Consider the following 23499-nt stretch of genomic DNA (forward strand, 5'->3'; position numbering starts at 1 on the left):
GTCCCAGGGGAGCAGGACAAGCACTTGAGAAATTGATGGTTAGTGTGCTGGGGCCCCAGCCAGAGCATCGCATGGGTCCTGTCTCATACTTCCCAAGGGCTACACAATGAGAGGTGTGTGGACTGCACTCACTTTTCCCGGAAGGTCTCCTTCTCCTGCTCACTCCACATGTTCATCACCTGCCGGTCCTTGTAGACCTTCATGGGGTCATCCATGAGGCCGTTCATGTTGATGAATTTAATGCGCTGCTGGTCAGCATCGTAGAGCATGGGCGGGATGACAGCGAGCTGGCGCATCTGCTTCTCCAGGTTCTTTGGGGAAAGCAGAGAGAACAGTTGGTCAGCACCACAGGCCTGCGGGGACTGCAGGGGACAGATGTTCGAGAGGAAAGGACAGGCGGAGGAACAGGAGAATTCAAAAGCAAGCACTAGACAGCTTTATTGCTACAGTAATTGTAAATTAAATGCTGAAAGAGGCTATCGCTGTCAGCCAGGAAACAATTAATCTTTCATTTTGAAAGGCTTTAAGATACCGTATGGAAATGTCTGACTTAAGCAAAACAGCTCCTGACCACAACGAGAGACAACTTAAAGCAGCAGTGGCACAGGGAATGCAAACCCCTTTCCAGCCATCAAACCCACAGCCATGTGGAGGTTCAGCCCCTCATTCCAAATTGGGAGGGAAGGGGGTCAGCTCTGCACAGCTTTCTGAAAGGGTGGGCAGAAAGAGACACCACATTTCCCTTCCACAGGAAACCTATTATTTCAAATGTCACCAGAACAGGGGTGTAATTCCTTTCTTTCCTCTTACTACAACACCCTGGGACATAATCTGATGCCTTTGCTCCATCCTGTTCAAGTGCAAAGTTCATCCAGAGCCCTGGCTGCACACCAGGACAGACCAGGCACACTGGTTTCCTCAAGTATTTGCAACCGAGTGGCCAGTGTGATGTCTCCATTGTGCCATCCCCTGCCTGAACATGTGGGCTGTCCTTCTGGATGAACTGCTGCTGGTCCCCAGCACAGGTCTGCCCTATGGGGGCAAAGGGACACTCTGGCCACCCTCTTTCATTTGCCAGTAGCACCATCACTCCCAGTCCTCCCTGCCACCTCGGTGGGCATTGGTCACACACAAATCCCAACAGTCTCCCAGCTGGGGAACAGTAATGTCCAATCCTTTCAGCAAGCTGCTGACCCAGGTGTGCTGCCCAGCACTGCTCTGCTTGCCCATTGTGACTGACCAAACGCAGCCTCCCCTCCCTGAAACACAGCGCTCTGCATGGACACAAACATTTTAACTCATTTCATCACATTCCTCATCCTCACTAGAAGCCTCCCTGTTAGCAACCAGCTTCTTCAGATGCCCTGAGGGAGCTCCCTCATTGCGCAAGGTCAGGGACACTCTGCAGCCAGAGCAGAGACCCTGAGCACCACAGGCTGCCCCAGCTGGGAGGAGAAAAGGCTGGTGCAGGCAGGGAGGCAGCGGGCAGGACCTGCCTGCAGTCAAGAGCACTGGGCTGCTCCCTTTGCCTGGCAGGGCCTCGGAGCGCTGAGCACTGCAGATACACCCCACCAGCAGGCAGCCAGATCTCTCTCCTCTCCAGCAACGTGCTGGGGCCCCTGCCGATGGTGATGCTCCCCAGATCTCACCTCCTGGCTCCTTCCAACCTTGTGAAAAGGCTGGAAGCTCTTAAGGTCTCCTCCAAGACAAGCAAAGGGGTGTCTTGGGGCTCAGCTATTGGGGTGGAGTTTAGCAACACACTGTGCAGGAGGTCAGAGGCAATTGTCTAATGCTCCCCTTGGCCACGACCTCTGCAGAGCTGTGAATTTTCCCTCTGCTTCCAAGACATGTCCTCCAGGCTGTTGCCTTAACTGGCTAACAGCAAAGGACCCAGGGAAGGGAGGAACCATGGTGTGCAGGCAGCAAACATCTCAGCTATGGCTGGGCAATGGCTGGTCTCCCCTCCCAAACACGATCCATTCACTGCAGCTCGCCTCCGTGCCAAGAGAGTGGAACCCTTGTGAAACCAGATCCAAATGAAGCCAAGGTCACGGGGATGTTTCAAGATGAATGGAGCACTCCCAGAAGATGTGGGCCAACTGGCTCACGTACAAACCATTCATTCCATAGGATTCCCCTGTGTCAAGCCACACAGCTCATTGAAAACAAAACGAAACAGAAAAACCCCTCCACCCTGGCAGCCAGGGCACCAGCTCCCTTCCCTCCCCACCTCCACTTCCAGCTTAAACCAAAGCCAGGAGGTGTTTGTGGGGTGCTAGCCAGGATGAGCACCACACTGGGGATTCAGGTCCCTACGATGCAGTTGAACGCTACTAACCCACTAGCCACGACCTCCTGAGGTGCTCTGATCCATTTTTAGCTCCTGCAGAACCAGGGCACAGCTCTGTTACATCACTTGAGTGGCTGGGAAGTTGCTGCTGGGTATTAAATTAACACCTAACTTTGGATCCTGTCCAGAAGGGATATTGGGCATCATGGCAACATCCCCAACCTCAGTGTAGCCTGAAGTTAGTGGGATTTGGTATCATATTTCACCGTGGGACTGGGTGATACTGCCTTGGCTTCCTTAGAGAAGGGAGGAGTGAGAAAGGACAATCTGGTCTCACCTCTTGTTCTGAGAGCCCATCGATGATCTCTGACACCTCATGCTCGCTGCGTGCGGCCGACATGGAGAGCCCACCACTGCCCCTCTGTCCTACCCTGCTGGGAAAGGGCAGTGAAACACTCAGACACTGATGCTCCTTTTCATAAGAAACAAACCACATTCATGACAACTTGCTGGCCCTGTTGTCCTCGTTGTTGACCTCCACAATGGCCTTATCTCAACACCCCACCCAGGCCACCCCATCCCACCCTGCAGGAGTGGCACCTACAGCAGTTCTGTGGGTTTCCTCCTGCCTGGAGAGCACCATCCTGTGTCCTCTGGCTCACAGGTCAAGAGCTTCAAACCACTTTCCTTACCTGTGCCAACCTCCTGGATCACCACAACAGGAGGACACTTCAAACCCAACCATACTCTCCCTCATTATTTTATCACACCACAAGAAGGTCACAAAGGCATCAGGTCTGAGCTGTCAGCACTGTGCCATGGCATTTGGTTTACAAATACTGCATCACCCAATGTAACAGTCATACACGTCCCAAAGAATTAAAACTTTTCTTATTAGGCAGGCAAAAAATTAAGTAATTTCTCAGTACCATTTCTCCCCTTCTCTTCAAGATACAATCAAGCCACTGATTAGGAAGTTTGGACCCATCCAGCTGTTAAAGCAGGGCACAAGGATGGGGTGCTGGCAGAAAGGTTTGGGTTCTATGCACATCAGGTGTCTCTGGGAAAGATCCCAGAGCTGAAACTCCAGGACAGGGAGTTTTCAGCAAAAAGGGTGGAGATCATGAAATAGTGTCTCCTTTTGGCAGGAAACAACATGACCTCAATTGCACTTCCAATGAAGAGGAGAAAACGGACATGGGATGGGAAAGACAGGGGATAGCGCTTTCAGAGAGATGTTTTGCTCCCTTCACATCATTCATGGTCATTCCTACAACCTCTGCAGATGTTTCTTCTCCCTGCCCATGTTCCAACCAAAGCAGGTGCACGAACTACACCATCAACGTGACCAAATACACCTGCAAGTCTTGTACTTCTTAATTTGGGCTCACCAGTAAGGCAGCAATTAGTGCTGTCCTACCAGCACAAGGGAGCTGCCCCTTGCTCTGACATGGCCAGCCAGGAGATCAGCAGCAGAGGTGAAACTTTTCCTTCTCTCTTGGCTCTGTGCTGAGCCACCCTGGGGAAAAAGCAGCAAAGCTCTTGTCTGCTGCCTTCTGCCTTCAACTAGAAGGGGAGAAAAGGGACCGACAGTCACCCCAGCCCACTCCTCCCACCAACCAATCCCACACCCATTCCCAAAGAAAAGAGAAAGGCTGTCTGATACCAGCTCAGCCCCTTCCTACCGCTTCTCCTCTAACCTCTGCATGCGCTCTTGCAGTTCCCGCTGCTTCCGGATCTCCGGGAATTGCTTCTCATAGTATTCCCGCACTTTGCTCTCCTTGGCCCGGCGCCGGGGGTTGTTTTCGATGCGCTCTACTTTTTTTTCCCAGGCCTCCATCAGCTGGTCATAGCGCTGGCAAAACTTCTGTTCCTGAAAGGGCAGAGGGAGAGATGGAGCTCAGGAGAGGTGCCTGGGAAAGGCAGCTCCTCCGGGCCTGTCCCTCAATGGCTGCTCAGGCTGAGGATGAGTCACATGGTGCTTAAAGAAAGGTGGTTTATTAGGACATGGACACGCTCCAGGGTCTGGGAACAACCTAAGATTAAGTTCTCAAGACAGGCCACCAGATACCCTCAGGCTTTTCCCTTCCAGATCCAATACAGAATGGTATAACCAGGACTCTGGCTCACCCACCACACCTTCTGCCTGTTAATCCTCCAGTGCCTTGAGCACTTCATTCAGCAACCAAAGCTGTGGAGCTGGAAGGAGAGGGAGCTCCTGCTCTGACACAGCTGGCCACGCACGGGCAGAGGGCAGGACACCTGCCTGAGGCCACCAAGCGAGAAGGGACTGAAACGTGACCCTGGGAAGAGACACTAAAGGGCAGGAGAGAGGGTTCTCTCCATGCCAGCAGAGCATACAGAGCTGTAAATTTGGAGCCAACAGCTCACTGTACCAGGGAGAGGCTTTCTGAGGTGCCAGCAGCCCTTCCCATCCAGCCTGGCACTCATGGCTCCGTGCCAGTGACATCGAGGGGATTGGGGCCACAGGGCAGCTCTGCACATGGGCCTGACTCCCCAGAACCAAGAGCCAGGCACCCAACCCCTATCTGAGGCCTGTATTTATGGAAGCAGCCCAGTAACCATAACATTAAAACACCATTTGCGACACAAATGAGCCTACCACCACCACCCTCTGAAATGCTCATCTCTCCTCTGGCGACTCTCTTGCTGGAGGAGAAAGCCTCAAGAGGTGAGGTCCATGCTGAGAAGATGCCTGACCACAGTCCCCAACTGCTGCAGCAGTGACAGGAGCGATGGCGCCCAGCCTCATGTGAAAGCAGCTGGGCAACCAGAGGGGCTGTTAAGGTTTCACTTTGAGTGGAACAAATGCCTTCTAGGCCCCAAATCAGGAAGCGAAAGCAGATGTTGCTCTGCAAAATAATCAATGGCAAACCCCAGGTCACCTCCTGCCCCCCTCCCTCCCCACTTGCAGAACAGGCAGCTCGGCACTGGCACGCTAAGCACCATGGCAGGGACAGGGGGAATCCAGATTTCAAAGGAACTCATCTTTTGCCATCACAGCCCTACGACCAGAGGGAAGTGCAAGGCTGTAGGATTTCCCAGATGTGCTTGGCTCTTGTCTTGTTCAGTCACCAAAAAACTGGGAAGAGGTGAAAAAACCCAAACCCGAACTGATGGAAACACCTGATTCTGGGTCAGGAGGCAGCGGGGTTATCAAGAGCCAAGCAGGCCAGTTGTATGGTGGACCATGAGGACCAGTAGCTCTGTGGCCTGGTACTGGTGCCAGGCACCTGCAGACACCCACAGTCAGTGTCACATCGATCCTGGCACACAGGTTTGGTCCAGCCACCACAGACCTGGCATTAACCCAAGCACAGCAGCACGTCCTGTGGTCCCATGGCCTTCTGGAGGCCCCCTGACAATAACGTGGGGTGGACAAAGCACCTCAAACCCCATGGCTGATGTAGACTAGCACTCCTTGCCCTGCTAATAAATCAATTCCTACTTGTATGCCCAGAGCCAGAGGCATAGATTGCACAGGAGATGCTTGGATTTCATTGGGAGCTAAAAGAAATGGCCAAGGAACAAGAACCAAAATAAAACTGCCCTGAAACCTGCCAAGGAGAATCACACACCATGAGTAAGGAGATATAGGTAATTCCAAGAAACCGTGGCAGCTGAGTGGAATCACAGCCACTGCATTTCTACCTGCCCTGAAGAGATGGTATCAGCCCCCTGAAACAAGAGCTCCTACCCTGCCAGCAAACCTGCCACATCCTCCTGCTTTCACAGCGTTGCATTTGGGAAGAGGCTAAAAATACCCTACTAAGTTTATCAAACCTCAGTGCTAGAGGCAGCTAGTGTCCTGTGCTGTGTGCCAGCCCATGGCACGGCCCAGGGACAGCCCAGCATTGGGGCTGGGGCTGCTGAAAAGCTTCCAGGCTTTGAAAGGCCTTTCACGCCCTGGGGGAATGAGCCAGCAATGGGTCCCGCATCACCACTGCCCCAGCACAGCCACTGGGCTGTTTCACAGCATGTAGGGTGGCTCTTTTACCTCCTTATCCTCCACTCCTTGGGACAACTTGATGAAATCTTTATCCAGAATTTCTGTTTTAAGGAACTGGCATTTGCAGATAGAAAAAGCAACATCAGTGTCCCACTGCTGATCTTCCCAGCAGGGTGCTCACACCCTGGCAGTGGGGTGCACAGCACTGAAGCTCACTGCTCACCCAGGGCTGAGCACTTCTGACCTGAGTCTGCATCCTTAAAGCCCTTTCCCACTACAGTGCAAAGAGATCCTTCCTGCCATGCCAGCTTCAAACCCCACCATGCCTGCAGCATCCATGTCTAGCAGTTTTTTGGTCCAGCTGGGATCCATGTTCCCTGCAAGCTCTTGCCATCCTTCAAAAGCCATGATTACAGGCACCTTCCAGCACTGCACACTGACCAGATCTTCACAGCTTAATCACCAGGAGACGCTCCCAGTCAGGCACTTCAGGAGCAGAAGTGTCTGTTCCTTCTTCAAGCATCCTCTGAGCAGCCTTAAGCGAGTGTGTCCATTCCTGAGCAACCATCTGTGTTGGCTTTTAGCAACCGTGCTTCCTCCGCTCCCCTTCCCGGCCAGGCTCACCAGCCCATCAATCACCAGGGAACTGATGAGGAGCCAAATCAGACTTGACACACGTATCTAAAAATGGATGGATAGTAACGCTGCCGTAGCAGCTGAAGGCAGTTTGTGGGCTGTGCCCAGCCTGAGCCTTCCTGCAGCCCACGCTCCTGCAACTCCAGGGAACGGAGCAGCTCTTCTGAGAGGAGGGGAAGAGTGAAGGAGACAGGAGGAACCAGTCCAATTCCTATGAAAGCCCCACAGTTTTGTTTCCCTGGCTGATGGAGATGAACCTCTTGTGGCCAGAACAGCTCCCTTCACCCTTCTCTCTCTGCAGCATCACCCCCTCTGATGGCAATTAAATGTCTTCTGCAATGCTGACCTCAGTGGACGCAGGAAGAAGCCCTGCAGATCCTCTGGTGGGGCTTTCAGGGCTGGACCCTGCAGGGACTGAGCTCTGACCCTGCTCCAGCCAGCCCTGGGCAGTGACAATACCCTAGAAAGTAAAAGAGCCAGAAAGAAATGCTGGCACATAGATGGGCTTTGCTAAAAATAGGGTCTGCTAGAAAATAGGCAGAAAAATAGCTAAGCGTACCCATTTTGCAAACAGCATCAGCAAATGTATTCACTTTGCAAATTCAGCAACTGCATGTTGTCTATTTTGTAGAATAGGCAAAATGCTTCCCTAAAGTGAAAAATCCCCTTTCAAGGACACTGAATAAACCGGCTGGCAGAAATTCACCTAGTTTGCATGACAGGCGACTTCACTGCAAGCTGTATTTTAGGAACTGTGCTTCTGCAGCCTAATTAAACCTTCTTCCCCCAGCTCCTTGATATTCAAAACAGAGTAAGTCACTCTAGATTCTGCACAGTAGCCATCCGTTTCCACCAGAAAGCAGCTCCTGGGCAGTTCCCTTCTGATTCCAATAAAACTCCATGAAGCTTTGCAATCCCTGTTTTGAGGGAGGGAATATCGATCTGCTTCCCACAACTGCAGAAGTCCTCGGTGAGGTGCCCTGAGCAGGGTCGTGCTGAAGTGGAAGCCCTGCAGCCCTCTGCTAGAAACCTGGAAGACGTTTTATCATGAAAAAGACTAAACAAACACAGATTCAGTCACAAATGGGAGACACAACCATCCTTTTGGAGTGCAACATCTGCGGCTTTTGGAAGATTGCCACAAAATGGGGGAAAAACAAGAAAATAATTTGATCGCTGGCTCAGAAATGTCCCTGCAAACAGCATTACTGGAAACTGCTTTTAAAGGCAGAGCCTTCAATCCACTTCCCAGGGCTGATTATTTTGAATTTTTCCAAAACTTCCTCCCAGCTGGAGCACTTCTGACCAAAATCAGCACTAAAGATATTGAGAACATCTGCATCATTGGCAACTTAGGACACTAACACCAGCACCTGAGCCTGCCCCAGGACAGAGACACTGAGTCAGGAACCAGCATTTACATCTGCCACGTAAAACTTGAAGCCCTGTGTTCAGAGCTGGATCACCCTTCACAGAAAGAGAACACAAAATCCACCTTCCTGGTGGGGCTGTTGGTTGCTTCTGGGATTTCCTCTTCTGTGCTGGTTTCAGCTCCTGTTGGTGACTACTGCAAGGAACTGCCAGCACCAAAATGTACAAATTCTGTAAATCCCACTTGAGCTTTCTCTTCTATTTACTAGGGACTTGCAACAAATGCCCCACCTTCCACATACCTAACGAAGAACCATCTCCTTGAAGGACACTGAAACTGTCTTGCAGGCAAAGCTGCCTAGAAATGAATTGGCTGGGGCTTGATTTTTGTTTTAAACCACAAATTCCTAGAACATTGCCCTGTGGTCAGCTGAAAAAGTCAGACGATTCCTCAGACCATTTATCGGAAGCAAAGTCAGCTTATTTCACACCTCTCTTAGGGTTCAATTACTCACAAAATAGACATTTATACTGTGAATAGGCTCTCTGAGATCAATGAAGGGCTCTGCTGTGTTTAAGCCAACCCCTTATGTTTGCTCTGCAGGAGGTACTGGCAGAGGGAGGTGCTGCCTGCAGCAGGATCAGGGACCTCTCCCTTATATCCAAGTTATTTTAAGCTCCAGCAATGCACAAGGCCAAGCACTGAGCACCAGCCCCTCTCTGCTGGAAAGTCTCCTTTTCTGCCTCACATAATAAATTATGCTGCTTTATACACATTAGATAAGGTGTAAGGGAATCACTTACCCACTGTTTACGAGCATGATTTCTCCTCTTAAAGTACAAAATTAACTTTTTCCGCATTGCCTGGTTTCTGCAAAAGAAAAAAAAGAGATCTAATTAACAAGGTGGCTAAAATCCAAAGCCTGGCTCTCCCCACTCCTGAAGGAGTTTGCAGCTTCTACCTTAACTAGGAATGGCATCCACTTCAGAGCAGCAAGTATGGTCACCTGGGGACCTCATGCCAGCTTCAGAGAAAGACCAAAAAACCCTCAAGCACGAGGGACTTCACCCACATCTGTTGGCAAAACTTAAGGTTGAGAACTAACATGATAAAATCCCAGTTCTTCACACCTTTACTGGGTGCTCATCTGAACCCAGACAGACATTAAGCTCCGCATTTACCAAAAGGCCAGGCTGTTTCTTGATTATTTTTAAATCTTGATCTGCAAAAACCCCATAGGGTCTCAAGAGTTGAGGGGCTCATGCCAAGTTTTGTGTGGTGGGAGGTGGCTCAGAACCTCCTGAGCAAAGGCCACCCTGAGCCACCCTGGTCTCCAGGGCTGGCAGTGAGGGAGCAGCCAGTGCACACACACTCCCAAGAGGTTATTCACCGGCAGGCTCCGAGGCCCTGATAAGGAGGCAGGAGGATTGTGGCAGGCCTTGCAGCACTTATCTCTTCACCTCTTGCCTTCTTGGAGCCAGGCCTAACAAAGCTGCAAACCAACCAGCCAGGAAAGCTCAGCTACTTGTAGAATTGAGACCTCATGAGAGAGACTAGCCACTGCAACCCCAACCAACCCGGCGCCTGCCCACACATCCCTTTGGTTTCTTCTTCTTTCTACTTTCTAAAGACAGCATGAAACAATTGCTCAAAGAGAAGCAGGGCCAAAGCAGTAAGGAGCTGGAAAGGCTGCACGAGATCCCAGAGGCAGCACGAATCCAGGAGCTGAGTTCCTGCAGTTGGTCCTGTTACTAATATTCACAGCAATAAAACTTCTAGGTAAAAAGGCAGGAGACCAGCAGCAAAGTAGTTTCCCTAAGTTTTTTATACTGATTAAAGGTAGAGCTGCAGTGTGTAATTACCAACTGGAAGCTTAACAGTCTCATGTAGGCATGTTCTGCAGGACTTAATAGAATGAAAAGATACCCTTGCTGCTTCCTCATTCCCCTCCCTACCTCTTGGAGAGGGGAAAAAACCACCTGCTTCCCCCATAAATCCCTAAAGCTAATCAGCAGCAAAAGACACTATTTGGGAAGGAGCAGAGGATCCAGCTCACTCAGGAGGAGGACTGGGGGCAGTCCTGCCAGGGAATCCCAACCCACCTGCAGAAGGGGACTCAGAGAGAGTCTGGGGCTGCCACTATAATACTGGCACCTAGTAACTAGGGGTTTATTTAGGACACCAATTCCCTTGGGGGCTGAGGGTGTCTTCGCACCACAGCAAAGCAACTGGGCTGAAGGCTCCTGCAGAGCAGATACTCAGATCCACAAAAGTTTTCTGAGCAAGGGTTTGAATATTGAGCCACGTCCTTTGATTCCGTTTCAGAAATCCAAGTGGCATTGATCATCAGAGTGGAAAAACACTAATAACTCCACGCATGGGGCATTTTATGCCTTTGCTCTTTCTTGATGGTATGTTTACAAAGGAGCCGCTGTTGTTCTGGGCTGCACTACAAAGACCAGGGCCACCTCATTAGACACATTAACAAACGTTGGTGCCAAAGGCTCCTCTCCACTGGAGCACACAACTCCACTGCCTTGTGTCTCTGCCTGGGTGGTGCATCCACCGAGAAGCCGAAAGCAGCTATAGGCAACTGGCTGAGCTAAACCTCTACAAGCAAACAGCATTTGCTTCCTTTTAAATTTAGGGAAACCGAGGCACGGGAGCTGCAGTGATGTCTGCCCACTCATGCAGAACAATGGAAAGCTGGTCTGGGCTGTGCTGAATGATCCAGCTCTGGACCTGCAGGCAAGGTCAGTCCAGCCAGCCCTGCACACCCAGAGCTCCTCTGCCCACCCATGGAGGCCAGCACAGCCACATCAACCCCTGCCCTCCCCGTGCCAGCCTGGGTGACATCCAGCAGCAACGTGGGGCTTTGACACATCCCTGCTGGATCTGCTGCACAAATTACCCAGAAACAGAGGAGAGTAAATGAAGAAAATCAGCAGCTCTTACAAAGCTGATGGGTTGCCTTGAGTTTTGCATCATAGCTGACCTTGAAAGTGCTAATCCAGACTTAATTGAAAAAAGGAATGCCTTGAAAGCCAGGGTATGTTTACCACCACCAAGGCTGAAGTAATCAGAGAGTGAAAGGATTAAAACAACAACAAAACCTACTAATGCCCTAAATGTTTTTGCCACTGTTTTGTTTTTTTATGGCATAAGGTCAACCTCTCAAAGGTTAATACAATCTTGGTAAATATAAATAGGCTTCACGGTTTATCTTGCTACACGTACTGCTGTTACTTAGAAACCATTTGCAGGGAGGTTAATTCGGGCCACACATCTCCCAGGCACACGCTGTGCTCCCTGGGCAAATCCAAGAGCCAAGCACAAGTGCTGAGGCTGGGCAGGAAGGGGAGGGCTGTGTCTGCTGGGAGTCTGGCACTGAAATCACCGGCGTGGAGCAGCACACGGGAAAGGTCATTCTTGCAACGTGCCAACCTTCCTCCATCGTCCCCCTCGGCAGCACAAACCCTTGCAGCTCCCTGCCCGTGGTTTGCTGGGGCACGAGGGAAGTGTTAGGAACGGGAAGCTGAAGTTCCACGGAGGGAGGGAATAGGCAGCTCACGGGCAGAAGGATGGAGGCTCTTTATCTAAAGCAACAGTGACTCTTGTGGACAGTTGTAAGAATTGCTGGGTTGGCGCATCGCTCACCACGCCTGGCCTGAGGACACGCGAGTTCCCTGCTCTCCACGGGTCTCCCAGCTAAGGCAGGGCTGGGCAGGCTGGGATGGGACCCAGTGAAAAACAGAGCCTGCCCATCTTCTGGGGAACTGGGGTTCAGGGCTTTCAGATGGCACATCCCCATCCGTGTGGTCCACAATTCATCTAATCCCCACTGCAGCTCATCTGTATCTCTGCCTCCCTGCAGCCACGGGCTCCACAGCTCCCTGGGGGGCCTATGGGGAATGACTTTCCTTCCGGTGGGCTCTCAGCTTCCTGTAGCATCCTCCAGCACTGGCTGCAATGACACTCAACAGGCATTTCCCACTTGCCTACTTCAGTGCAGCTCCAGCCTAATGCTTCCCTCCGAAGGCAGCTCTTCTCCAAGGTGAGGACACCATGCGCAGTTACCCTCTCCATGCCAAAAGCTATTCCAGCCCTCTGGTCACCAGAAGGGCTTCTACTGCACCTTATTTCTCCTCTGCAGAGAGAGGGGAGACCAACCAGTGTGGGTCATGCAACCACCACATCCTTCTCCAGAGAGACACTGGCCCTGTGAGCTTCTGCAGGAAACAGGATTCAAATACTGCCTGTAATGTGCATGTGATTCTAAAATATCTTTTCTTCCTCATGTAACTCACCCTAATCCCTCAGCTTCACTGACCCACCTGGTGAACCCCACACCCAAGCACGGCTCTCAGAGCCAGCCTCCAAACCCCTGAGTGAAATGCATCTCCCACTCCAAGCAAAGCAGAGAGAGCCCCTTAGGAGCAGTCACTTCCACCTTAACTGGCTTGGCTCAAGGTTGCTGTCATTTCTTGGCTTTCACAATGGAGCCAGTCAAGGAGAGAACCGGTAACTCTGACTTTTGAGTTACTTGGCTCAGGTCCACGTGAATGACTTGGCTGTGATCCTCCAGGAGGCTGGGATCTTGAAAGGGTGTGCACGCGCAAGCAGGTTGGAGCTGGTGTGCACAGACGTGTGGACACTGCCAAAGCCCTGGGATAAGAATCCCAAGGGTACAAAGAGCCAATGCATGGCAGCACACCTGGCTGGGCCTGCCTGCAGAGACCTTCAGCCGGAGCAAGATGAGATGAAAGGAAGTTTGGTATTTGATCAAAACTAATCAGAGTATTTCATTACACAGGAATGTCTTTCATCAAACAGCCAGCGCAAACAAAGTAGGGATCAGCCTGGGAAGAGGGATGGGAAGGAGGCAGCAAGCAGCTGGCAGAGCCACTGCACAGCCAGACTGATCACACAGAAGAGGGTTAGACCCCGAGGAGCCTCCTGACAACTTCAGCCAAAGCAAGTGCTGTGAGCAAGACTGGAGATCGGCAAAGCAGGGGACCTGTGGAGCACAGCAAGAACACTCCAAGGTGGAAGCAGCCAAGAGGCAATGGAGAGTGTCTAGGAAGAGTCATGTCCCCCCAGGTGTGCCCACTCACATGCTGCTAATTCACTTGGTGTTCGCATGCTGAAGTTAGCTTGTGCTTCAAGAAGGAGATGCCCTGGCAATCATGGACACCTTGTTTTCAGAGCCTGTCCCAGGCAGACTCCCAGTACAGCCTGTCCAGGTCCCTGTGGTGTCATTTCCTTGTGAAAATGTTCCTACTGAGCTGCTCAGCTGATTCCCTTGGGCAACAGTGACACCCACAACCATGGCTCTTAACATCAGATGGTAAATTCATGCCAATCCCCTTTAGCACCTATGAGCTTAGGACTAAAAGTGAGACAAGTGTGAGTGCAGAAGCACTTCTGGCTATCGATCAGCCACACGTCCTGGGTTTTGGCCTTCCCTCGAAGCCCAGGTTGATAACGCAAATCCTGGCTTTGCACTGGGAGGAGAAAGAAGCAGAAGGTTGCCGTGTGTGTCTGCATCATTCAGCAATTCATCACAAGGCAGTAGTGCTGCCCTGGTGCGTGCCAGAAGAGAATAAAAGAGATGAGAAACCTTGAATGGGATGAGCAGGGAGCTGCTAGGTGAATTTCTAATGAGGAAAATGTCTACAAGCCCTAATAAAAAGACCTGAAAGAGAATGCATTAATAATGACAGGGTTTGGAAGAGCATTTGTGTTACATGTCAGGCTTTGACTAGGAATTACAGGCAATCCAGCACTACTAAAACCCCTAAACAGCCAGTAATGAAAAGATGACTTACATTTGCCAAAGAGACAAGTGATTTGGAAAACTATAGTTGGTAGATTTTCACACAAAAGATGTTATTTTGGGAGAAAGGGCAAGGGGGACATTTTGCAAATAGAATGATATCCAGAAGCCTTTAAACCTATCTGAAATACCTGACTTCAGATTTTGATTCTGCAGAGGCAAAGTTCCCCCCCCCAAAAAGCCATCAGCTGCAGAGAGCAACCCAGAGCTGCAAATATTAACCGTACACACAGCTTGGCTGAATCTGGACATGCATGAAAACCAGAATCACCCCCAGCTCTTCATCCATTTTAACTGTACGCTGGTACGGAACCAGACCCTGGTTCTCCAACACCTCTGCAAGGACGTCATAGGGATGCAGCCTGGTTTCACCTCAGTATTTTTTAATTCCAGCATAAAAGCAAGGAGAAGCTCTTGAAGAGAAGGTTTAAAGCAAACCCCATAAATGGCATCCTGAGTGTTCTTACCCTGGGCTTTGCAGTTTTCCTTGTGTGTGTTTTTCTTCCAGGCTCAGAAGCTCACATTTTGCTTTCAAACACAGAGCCCACAGACTATGATTTCCAGATGACTGCTTCAGGAAGGGGGGAGAAAAGTCCTACCAGGCTGTCTTTCATGGCTGACTGAGCAGGAATCTCCTGCCATAGAGATGAAGGCCTCCTCAGAGAACAGCTCTCCAGGTAGACAGCAGGTAATTGATCCTGCTCATGTGAACAACATCTTGTCATTTTTCAAACACTTTGAGGAAAGAAGGTGAATATCTTTGGTGCCAGGAGTCTGGAGAATATGCAAAAATCACTGGCATGGCAGGGCAGGAAGAACAGCTCTCATCCTTGTACATCCAGCTGGCAAAACACTGAAATAACAGACCCAGACCAGGGGCACTGGTGCTCAACTGGTGAACAACTACATGTCCTCTGTGTTTATTGCTGTATTTCAGCCAAACCTTAAAATAAAAATGGGTCTTTGCAACCTCCTCAACCAATGCAGAGTCATTCAAGTGGTCTCCAGTTGTGTTTGGGGCTGTGAGGCACCTTGAAGGAACCTGCCAGCCCACTGCAAAGCCAAAAAAAAAATATCACACAGCAAGGGCCAAGCTACCTATGGGGACAACGCTCTCCCCACCCCTCTGAGAACAAGGCCACCAAATGCCACCTTGCTCTCTCTCTTGCTAAGAGCGTGGCAGAGCCCTCACCTTCAACACAGCAGGTATTTCACATAGAAAGGACACAATCCCATCAAAGGTAGGTCAAGATTTGGCAGTAACCGCTCAGCGGTGCCGCGGCAGATGCAACATACAAAATTAAGCAGGTTTGCTCGGAGCCTGCGCTGGCAGGTGAACCAAAGGGACCCCAGCAGGCGGGGAACTCAGCACAGCCAGGCAGCTAAATAGGACTTAAAAGCTTTTGAAGCCACAAACACTGGAATGAACTGGGGCATGAAATTAATTTTAACTGCACTGAATAGGAGATAGGCCATAAAACTCCATGAAAATAAGAGACCGGTAACATTTTAGTAAGAGCAGGAATCCTCCCTGTAACGCCCCAGTCAGCTCTATTAGCATAAGTGACTCATCCCAGCTGAAAAGCAACACAAACAAGCAGGAAGAATGAAACTGGTGTTGCAAGCAGAGAGGATCTTGTAGAGAAATTGAGGCATCCTGACTTAGTGATATTCAAATGCCTTCCCACTAACACTTGCAAACATTCAACTAAGGAAAGAAGTCCACTCTCCAAAATGTTTACAAGGAAAAAAAAGCTATTTGTGAATAGTAACAGCCTGGTCATTCTCCTGAGTCCAGGTATAAGGCTCCGTGGGAGCACTTTCTGTTGAGCACAACAGAGCCAGCATGCAATGAGGTTCTGTGCATGGACTCACAATCTTCTGCTGTCCTGGTGCCTGCCTGGACATCTGCAATTAGGGATTGGATATTATGAAAATTTTCTTTCCTGAGAGGATTGTCAGGCACTAGCATAGGGTAGTGGTGGAGCCACCATCCCTGGAGGAAGTTAAAAGCCATGCAGATGTGGTGCTGAAGGACATGGTTTAGTGGTGGCCTTGGCAGTGCTGGGTTAAAGGTTGGACTCTATGATCTTAAAGGTCTTTTCTAACCAAAACAATTCTGTGATTCCGTGATTTTCCAGCAGCCTGCCAAAAGGCTTTTTCATCGTGGCTCCATCTGCATAGGGTGAAGTTGTTCAGAAGAATCTGCATCCAATTACACCTTGGCAAAATGTAACCTGTGGGGTCCTGGCTGGTGCTCAGCACTTGGCTGGTGTCCCCAGCAGCCTGAGGATTTACTCAATGTCCTACCAAAACAACCACCTCCAGGCTATGGAGCAGAAGATGCTCTTCTAGAGCAGAAAGGCACAAACATTAAAAAAAAGGAAAGAACAAAAAATATTTTCAAATGCAGAGAAGTTGCAGGTAGGATTTGAACATCCAAGCATGACTTGATAAAAACACCCTGAATTATTTGCTTGGAAGCATCACTGAAATCTTTGGTTTCTATCTGCCCCCCAAGCATCCAAAGGCCCTTTAATGTGCAGCAGGGACATGGGAGGTGGGAGAACAGGACACACTGATTTGTCTGCACATCGATCAACAAGTAGCAAAGTGCAGTTCAGACCCCAGGGCCTCTGAGACAGGCCCATGGTCAAAAGCAGCAAACATCTGGAGCCCAGATTGCTCAAGGGCCTTTCACTGACCTAGATGGGTAAATGCACTTGGCTGGCATTGATAACCAGCTGAAGGCAGCTAATTGCCAGGTTTCTGGAAGGAGGAGACGGAGGCTTTTCATTAAAACATGTGGTTTCCTTCCCCTATTTTTGCAGCACTAATCACAGCAAACATTAACCCCAAGCTGCCTGTTCCAACCTCTCCTTGGTCTATCACCACCACTGTTATAGCCACCTGGGAGCACTGCCTGCTGCCTGGGGCTGGGATAACCCTGCGGATACCCACAAAGGAAGGGATGGAGAGGAGTGTCTGCTCTGTTAGCACAGGAGGCTGGTTTGATGGGGCCTCACGTCTCATTACAGATTTCATTCTGACCTGCACAGTCAGTTCCCTCTCATTTGCACTTGTCTTTCAGGCAGCAGCTAAGGACAGGAAATCATTTAAATCACAGGAAAATGTGATCACAAACCCACAAATATCGGCAGGAGAATGGAGAGTGGGTGAAGTATCTGGATCTACTTTTAACTCGTTCTTTCAAGGACAAAACTAGTGATCAGCTTGAAATTGCCACCTTCAGCACCTGGCTTGAGATAGCTGTGGAGCCCTTCAAGAGATGAGGGGGGTCAGGGACCCCAGATTTCTCAGCTGGAGGAAAGGAATAATTTCCCACCGACTTATCCTTCTGCTTGCCCTCCCCACCCACCTCCAGAAGATGATGCTCCCCTGCCCTTGAGACACAGGCCACAGCAGCACCTTGGGTTTACTGACAGCACCCAGGCAAACACTGAGCACCCGAACATGACTCTCGCACGTAGAGTGCCAGTGCCCAGCACTGGAGGTTAAACTGCTCAGGGACCTTCTGAGCCCTGCGGGAATCAACAGGCTTGGGGTGACTCTGGGGTTGCATGTTTGACAGGGAGCACATGGCCTGGATGACACATGGAGCCTTGGGTGCAGCAAGAACCTTTCCACAGCCCTTGGGGATAGACAGCACCCAAACACCACCAAGCACCCACCACATTCCCCTGCAGAAGAGCAGACAACAGAGGTACATGAACTCTTCCCCTGTAATTCCCTTGGCATCAATTAACATACCACTGAAAAGCAAATTATTATTAACTTTTGTTAATAGATCATTAAAGATGACTATTGCCAGCTGACCAAGCCCACACCAAAACAGAGATGCTGCAGGCAGCTCAGAGCAATCATCGGCTCATTCAAAGCAGAGAAAAGTTTCAGATCTGGTTTGACTATTTAAATTCCCAACAATGATCACAATTATCACTAATCTCATTATCTGTTATATTTCTTCTATGTTCATGAAGTCACTGTGGTTATCAAATGCAGGTTGATGATTAAGTTGTGTATTGAGGTGTTAAGTCAAATAAGATGATTGCTAAGTCTTGGTAAGTATCTTTGAAATAACCAGTTGTTATTAGACATTCAAGAGATGCTGCACGAAAATCTAAATGTAATTGCAACTTTTCATTTTATCTCATCTTTCCTGCATGCAAACACACACACACACACACACGATGGCAGTTGATACCATACTTCAATATATGTGAAACCCAGAAAAAAGTGCCCGAGATGAGCAGTTTTGGGTAAAACACCTTGAGAACAGGCAGGACCTGCGTCCACCCCCCTGAAAAAAATCTAATAGCACCTTCAGCACCCATCTGAAGCTCCAGCCCCCACCCGCTGGGCTCCTGGCACTGCTCTTAGAGCTGGGTTGTGCCTCAGGCACCCAGAGGAGTGAAACACCAGCTCTAAAACGGTGCTCATGATTCCTCAGCAGCTTTAATCAGGGTCTGGGAACGAGCTGGCATCTCTCCCGCTCCAGCCTAATGCCCAACCTGACATTTCAAACAGCCTTTATTGCCACGTACTTACATTTTAATGTTTTCATGGTATTGCCTGGTGTCTGAAGGCTGGTTGTATAATGGCTGAAATAAATAAGAAAAATGAAGGCATAAATGGTACTGTCTGACATTTAGAAACCTACAACCCATCAGAAGTGCTGGTGCCTCAGTGCAGGGTCCTGTCCCCCCAGGCAGTGCCAGCCCAGGCGCCCGTCTCCACACCCCCAGCCCCCTGTCACCCCCAGCCCCTCTCCCCAGTAGTACTGGAGGGTGCTGACTCCTGGAGTTCCGGTGCATCCCAGCAGAGCCCGTGGGAGGGCCAGCAGCTGAGTGAGCTGGCTCAGAACAGGCCGTTGGTGCTGTAATGCACATAAAGCAGCCCGGGCAAGTACGTGGTTGTTCCTCAGTGACTGACAAACGCTGCGCGCTGCTCGGGAACATACGACACGGGGGAGGTGAGGGGAACGGGAGGAGACAGTCTGTGTGTGCTACCCATTGTTATGGCTACATGGCAAAATCCTGCCCCATCTCCCACAGGGGGCTGAGCACAGGCAACTGCAGGCCGGACAAGTCTTCGCCCCTGCGGTTCCCAGCAATGCCTGGAGGTTGGTGGCCCCTGGACATGTCGCCGCAGTCCCACAGCACCCATGTGTAGAGTGATGCTCTTGTCCTTCCCTCAGGAGGGGGGCACTGGGCTCAGATAGGACAGGTGTTTTGCTCAGGGTTGCCCTTTGGAGAGCCCAGCAACCACGGCTGTCCCAACATCAGATGTGAACACCCATCAGGAGGCTGCTCTGCCCTCCTGCACCCTCAATGGAGACGTGCTAGGGTCCTACACAGGGAGTCCAGAAGAGCTGGATCCATCCCTAGTTGCCCTTGCCATGGCCCAAACATCATCAGGAACTGGGCACCTAACAAGCACAACTCCTATCCAACCATGGAAACATTGCTCAAGTCTTCAAGCAGTTCATCAGCAAACTTTCACTGAACCAGTCTAAAGAGGGACACAGCCAGGTCCTGGCTGAAGGCAACATCCAGGCCATGGCTACATATAAACCAGTTCACCTTCCTACAGTGGTCATATGGCTGCCACTACACTCTGGGTCCACTCAACTTCATCCCAGATTAAACACATGAAAAGAGCAAAATATATGTTGAACATCTGCTCAACCAGGTGAGCAGCACTGGAGAGGACAGGACCTGCAAGCACAGGTGGGTCCCTTTTTTCTCCAGTTTGGAGAAGGTGTTATTCTCACCTCCTCCATGGTATTTCCCCATCACCATCACAGGTGCTTGGCACAGGAACTTGTTTTTCCACACAGCCAGCTGGTCTCTGTCACCCTGTAAAAAGCAGATCCTGCCTCACCTCTTCACTGCTACACACTGGGAGAGTCACATCCACCTTCACAGAAAGGAGATCAGGCACAGATCTCCCTACTGGCTGCAGCCCATCACCACTGCATCTTGGCACCAAGTGGTCATCACTTTTTCCTGGTTGCCCTTGGACATGTTCCTCTTTGCTAGGAAAGCACATGCAATCCCCAGGTGGTGGAAGAGGCACAAAGAGGAACCCAGGCAAGACAGATGTGGCAAGATGAACCATCCCAGGAGGGATGCAGGGATGCCAGGAGACACCCCAGCAGTGCCAGGGCAGACGAGAGGAGAACAAGCACGTCCCCCAGAAGGAGACGTGTTCTCTGTGGTGTCCCTTCCCCAGGGATATTGCTATCATGAATCTTCTCAGAACTGCTGGTCCAACTCCAGGCTTAGAGCTGGCTGTGTGCTTCATGCTTGGAAAGCTCAGAGGAACACAGACATCTGTCTCATCACGTAGCTGGGGAGAGGCAGGTCTGCACCATGGAGAAGAAATCAAGCTGCAGCTCTGGAGCATCACATCCACAGCCACCCTGGAAAAGCTCGACTGGAGGAACTGCTATGTGGCCTCGACTAGCAACTGCCTCTTGGAAGAGGCCTGCATGAATTGGCCATACTGAAAAATAAGTGTCTCTCTTCCCTCTGTGCTCATAAAAATCAAAGCAAAGAAGCTGGCATGTGCCAAGTCACAGAGGCCTTCCTGTGGGAGAAGGTGGTGGAGTAAATGCTGCTCATGTGCACATGAATAACACAGATGCCCTGATGCCACTTGGCTCACCACAGGCTGCTGATTCTGTTCCACAACTACTTATCTATGATATAAACAGCCACTTATATTCTTAGTTAGCAAATCTAAGTGTAAACAGTCAGGCACTGGAACACATCACTTCAAAAGAAATGAGCAAACATTCAAAATAAGAAACTCTGGGACCCAAAACCAAGACCCACATGGCACCAGCATCTCAGAGATTTCTGTCTGCACAACAACCTCAGCACTGCACCTCAGCCCTTACAGCAGAGCAAGCCCAGAAGACCAGTTCTGAAATGTACCCCATAAAGAACGTATCCTCACAGACTAAATAGTTTAAGAAACTTGATTCTCAACAGGTTGAGGACCGAGAAGCAGCATCTTCCCTCAGAGCCATCCACAACCTGCACAGAATTACAACTTTCTCAATGAGCAAGCAGAAGGAAACATGGCAGATCAGATGGGTAAGGTGACACGTTCAAACATCCACAGTGTTTCTCCAGGGTAAGGGACATGTAATGCATTTCTCTGGGGGATGACATATAAGAAAAACACAATTGCAATGCAAAGCTATTACTGGAAAAAACCTTGGATATACTGAAAGCTCATTAAAAATAAAACTGAATTGAAAGTCTCAATTGCTTTCTGGCCACTGCAGTGTTCAGAGCACACATCTCAATGACATTTTCCCCTGGGGAAAACATGGGGTCATGTTTAAAATGGTCCCACTACATTGCTGGGATGAAACAAGCAAAGCCCTGGTTTAACAAGTCACAACCTCCTCCTGACCCACAGGGGAGCACCAGCTTCCCAGGACCTGAGCAGGATCAAGGAACAAAGGATACAAATCTGCATGTTTAAAACCTTAGGAGCACAAAAATTAAGAACCTCCAAAGAGGATCAGACACAAATTACACCTCCAAGACAAAAGGTGCAGGGCCAGACCTTGTAAGGTCAAAGCAGTGAGAAGCCAGGAATCAGCAACAAACACTCACTGCTTCCTTGAGACGTACAACCCAAGGACACCAGTTTCAGCTCGGAGCTTGTAAGCCTGAAAGCTCAGAGGAAACCATTCCTAGCAGAGCTGGGCCACCTCCCAGGAACTTTCAAGCTGATGAGAAACCAATGACACAGACCCAAAACTCCTGGGTAAACTCCTACTTATGCTACACTGGATCATCCTCCTCCTTCCAGGTAACACTGCAAACAGCCTCAACAAGCCCAGCAATGTGCTCAGGCAATAAGACTTCTTTCTTCACTCAAACACAGACCCCTCAGAGCAACCTGCTGCAGGAGGACAGGATGCAGAGCCCCACTGTGGCACCTCTGCCCATTAATGCCAGGACAAGTCTTTGGCTCTGTCCTGCCAGCAGCATCCAAGACCTTGCAGCACCTCATGCTCAGAGCTGCCATTTGCCAGTGCTGTGGTCACCTTCAGCCTCTCTGCTGTGACTAAACCCTGTGCACCGTGTCCTCTTGCCCTGCTACCCAGCAGATGTGCACCTGTCACCATCACTGCTGCACATGCAATAACCAGACCTCTCTGAACAACTAAAAGCAAAAGAAACCCACAGCAATCCAAGACCATGCATCTGGGTGACAGCCACCACTGCTCCTTGCAGAGTTTTTGCACAGGCTTAGCACCAGCCTGCCCCAACCTCCCTGCAAGAGACCACTAGAGCTCCAGGGCTGCTGCATGTTACACGTGACATGGTGGAGCAGGTGTGCACAGTGGGCAGAGCGTGCAAAGCTGCTCTCCTTCCTGGAGCTGCTTCCTTTCCAACTCAGAAGAAGATCTGACTATTCATCTCAGCTCCCAGAGGCCGTCGGCAGGTTCTGGGTGCTGTTTTGCCCGACACAGCGGGGGGGTTGGGCCTTAGGAAATGTCTCTCTCTGGGCAGACAGATGAAAGTCTGTAAGACACATGCAGAGCCCAGACGGGGTTTTGCAGGGTTTTCTCAGCAGAGGTTTCCCTGCCCTCCAAGAAGTAAGGCAGGGCAACAGAGGAAATGTTTGCCCTATGCAGCGTCAGCACCCAGGGACAAAGCATCAACAAACAAAAAAAGGAAAAAAAGGAAGAGAAAAAAATAAAAAGAGATGGGAGGAGGTGGTCAGGAAAGGAAACACAACATCTTTCTGATGAGGAAGCACCAACCCCGGGCTCTGCCAATCTTCAGAGCAGAAAGAGAGCAAAGGGTTTGACCCTGGTGACTCAAAGGGAAAATAACGAGCGCTACCTCCCCAAACAAGGAAGTGGCTTCCACACGTAGCACTGAGCACTCGTCCCTTGTGACCTCTCCCTTACACACCGAGGGAAGACAGTGATTAGTGCCACCTCCACAAGGCAAGTCCAAATTGCAGCTGATGAGGACTGTGACCTGCCCACTCCCTCTACTGCTCCATCAGACCACAACTGTCCCGCTCCGACCCTTCCCCGCATGGCTGTAGACACACAGTTTCCCAGCACCCGTCTGCAGGACTCAGCTCCCCACGGGTTGTTCTCAGCCACCCCTCCAGCAATCAGTTGCTTCACTCACCACTGGATTTTGCTGGATGAGCACCAAACTGACAACTTAGAACTTGTTTTTCTCAGCTTCCCTGTGCATGAGGACACAGCAATAGGATGCCTGTGAGCCCCGATACCCTCAGCCTGTTGCAGCTGTGACCAAGCTGTGCTCCCAGACCACCCTTCAACACCCTTCTCTGTTCCTGCAGGGTGGGACAGAGGAGAGCAG

At 50.4% G+C, this 23499-nt stretch overlaps 1 protein-coding gene across 1 annotated transcript in view; it reads right to left on the reverse strand.

The window, feature by feature from the left end:
* NCOR2 (nuclear receptor corepressor 2) overlaps nucleotides 1–23499 on the reverse strand; it is a 184468-nt gene that overhangs the window by 97417 nt on the left and 63552 nt on the right. Inside the window, exons 7-11 of the mRNA XM_009997678.1 lie at nucleotides 18674–18726; nucleotides 9072–9138; nucleotides 3991–4163; nucleotides 2628–2724; nucleotides 133–311 (exon numbers count right to left, since the gene is read on the reverse strand). Of these exons, the coding sequence (XP_009995980.1) occupies nucleotides 133–311; nucleotides 2628–2724; nucleotides 3991–4163; nucleotides 9072–9138; nucleotides 18674–18726 (569 nt within the window). The remainder of the gene's footprint in view (nucleotides 1–132; nucleotides 312–2627; nucleotides 2725–3990; nucleotides 4164–9071; nucleotides 9139–18673; nucleotides 18727–23499) is intronic.

Source organism: Chaetura pelagica, unplaced genomic scaffold (genome assembly GCF_000747805.2).
Source record: "Chaetura pelagica isolate M959 unplaced genomic scaffold, ChaPel_1.0 scaffold45, whole genome shotgun sequence".
In the NCBI taxonomy this organism is placed as follows: Eukaryota; Metazoa; Chordata; class Aves; order Apodiformes; family Apodidae; genus Chaetura; species Chaetura pelagica.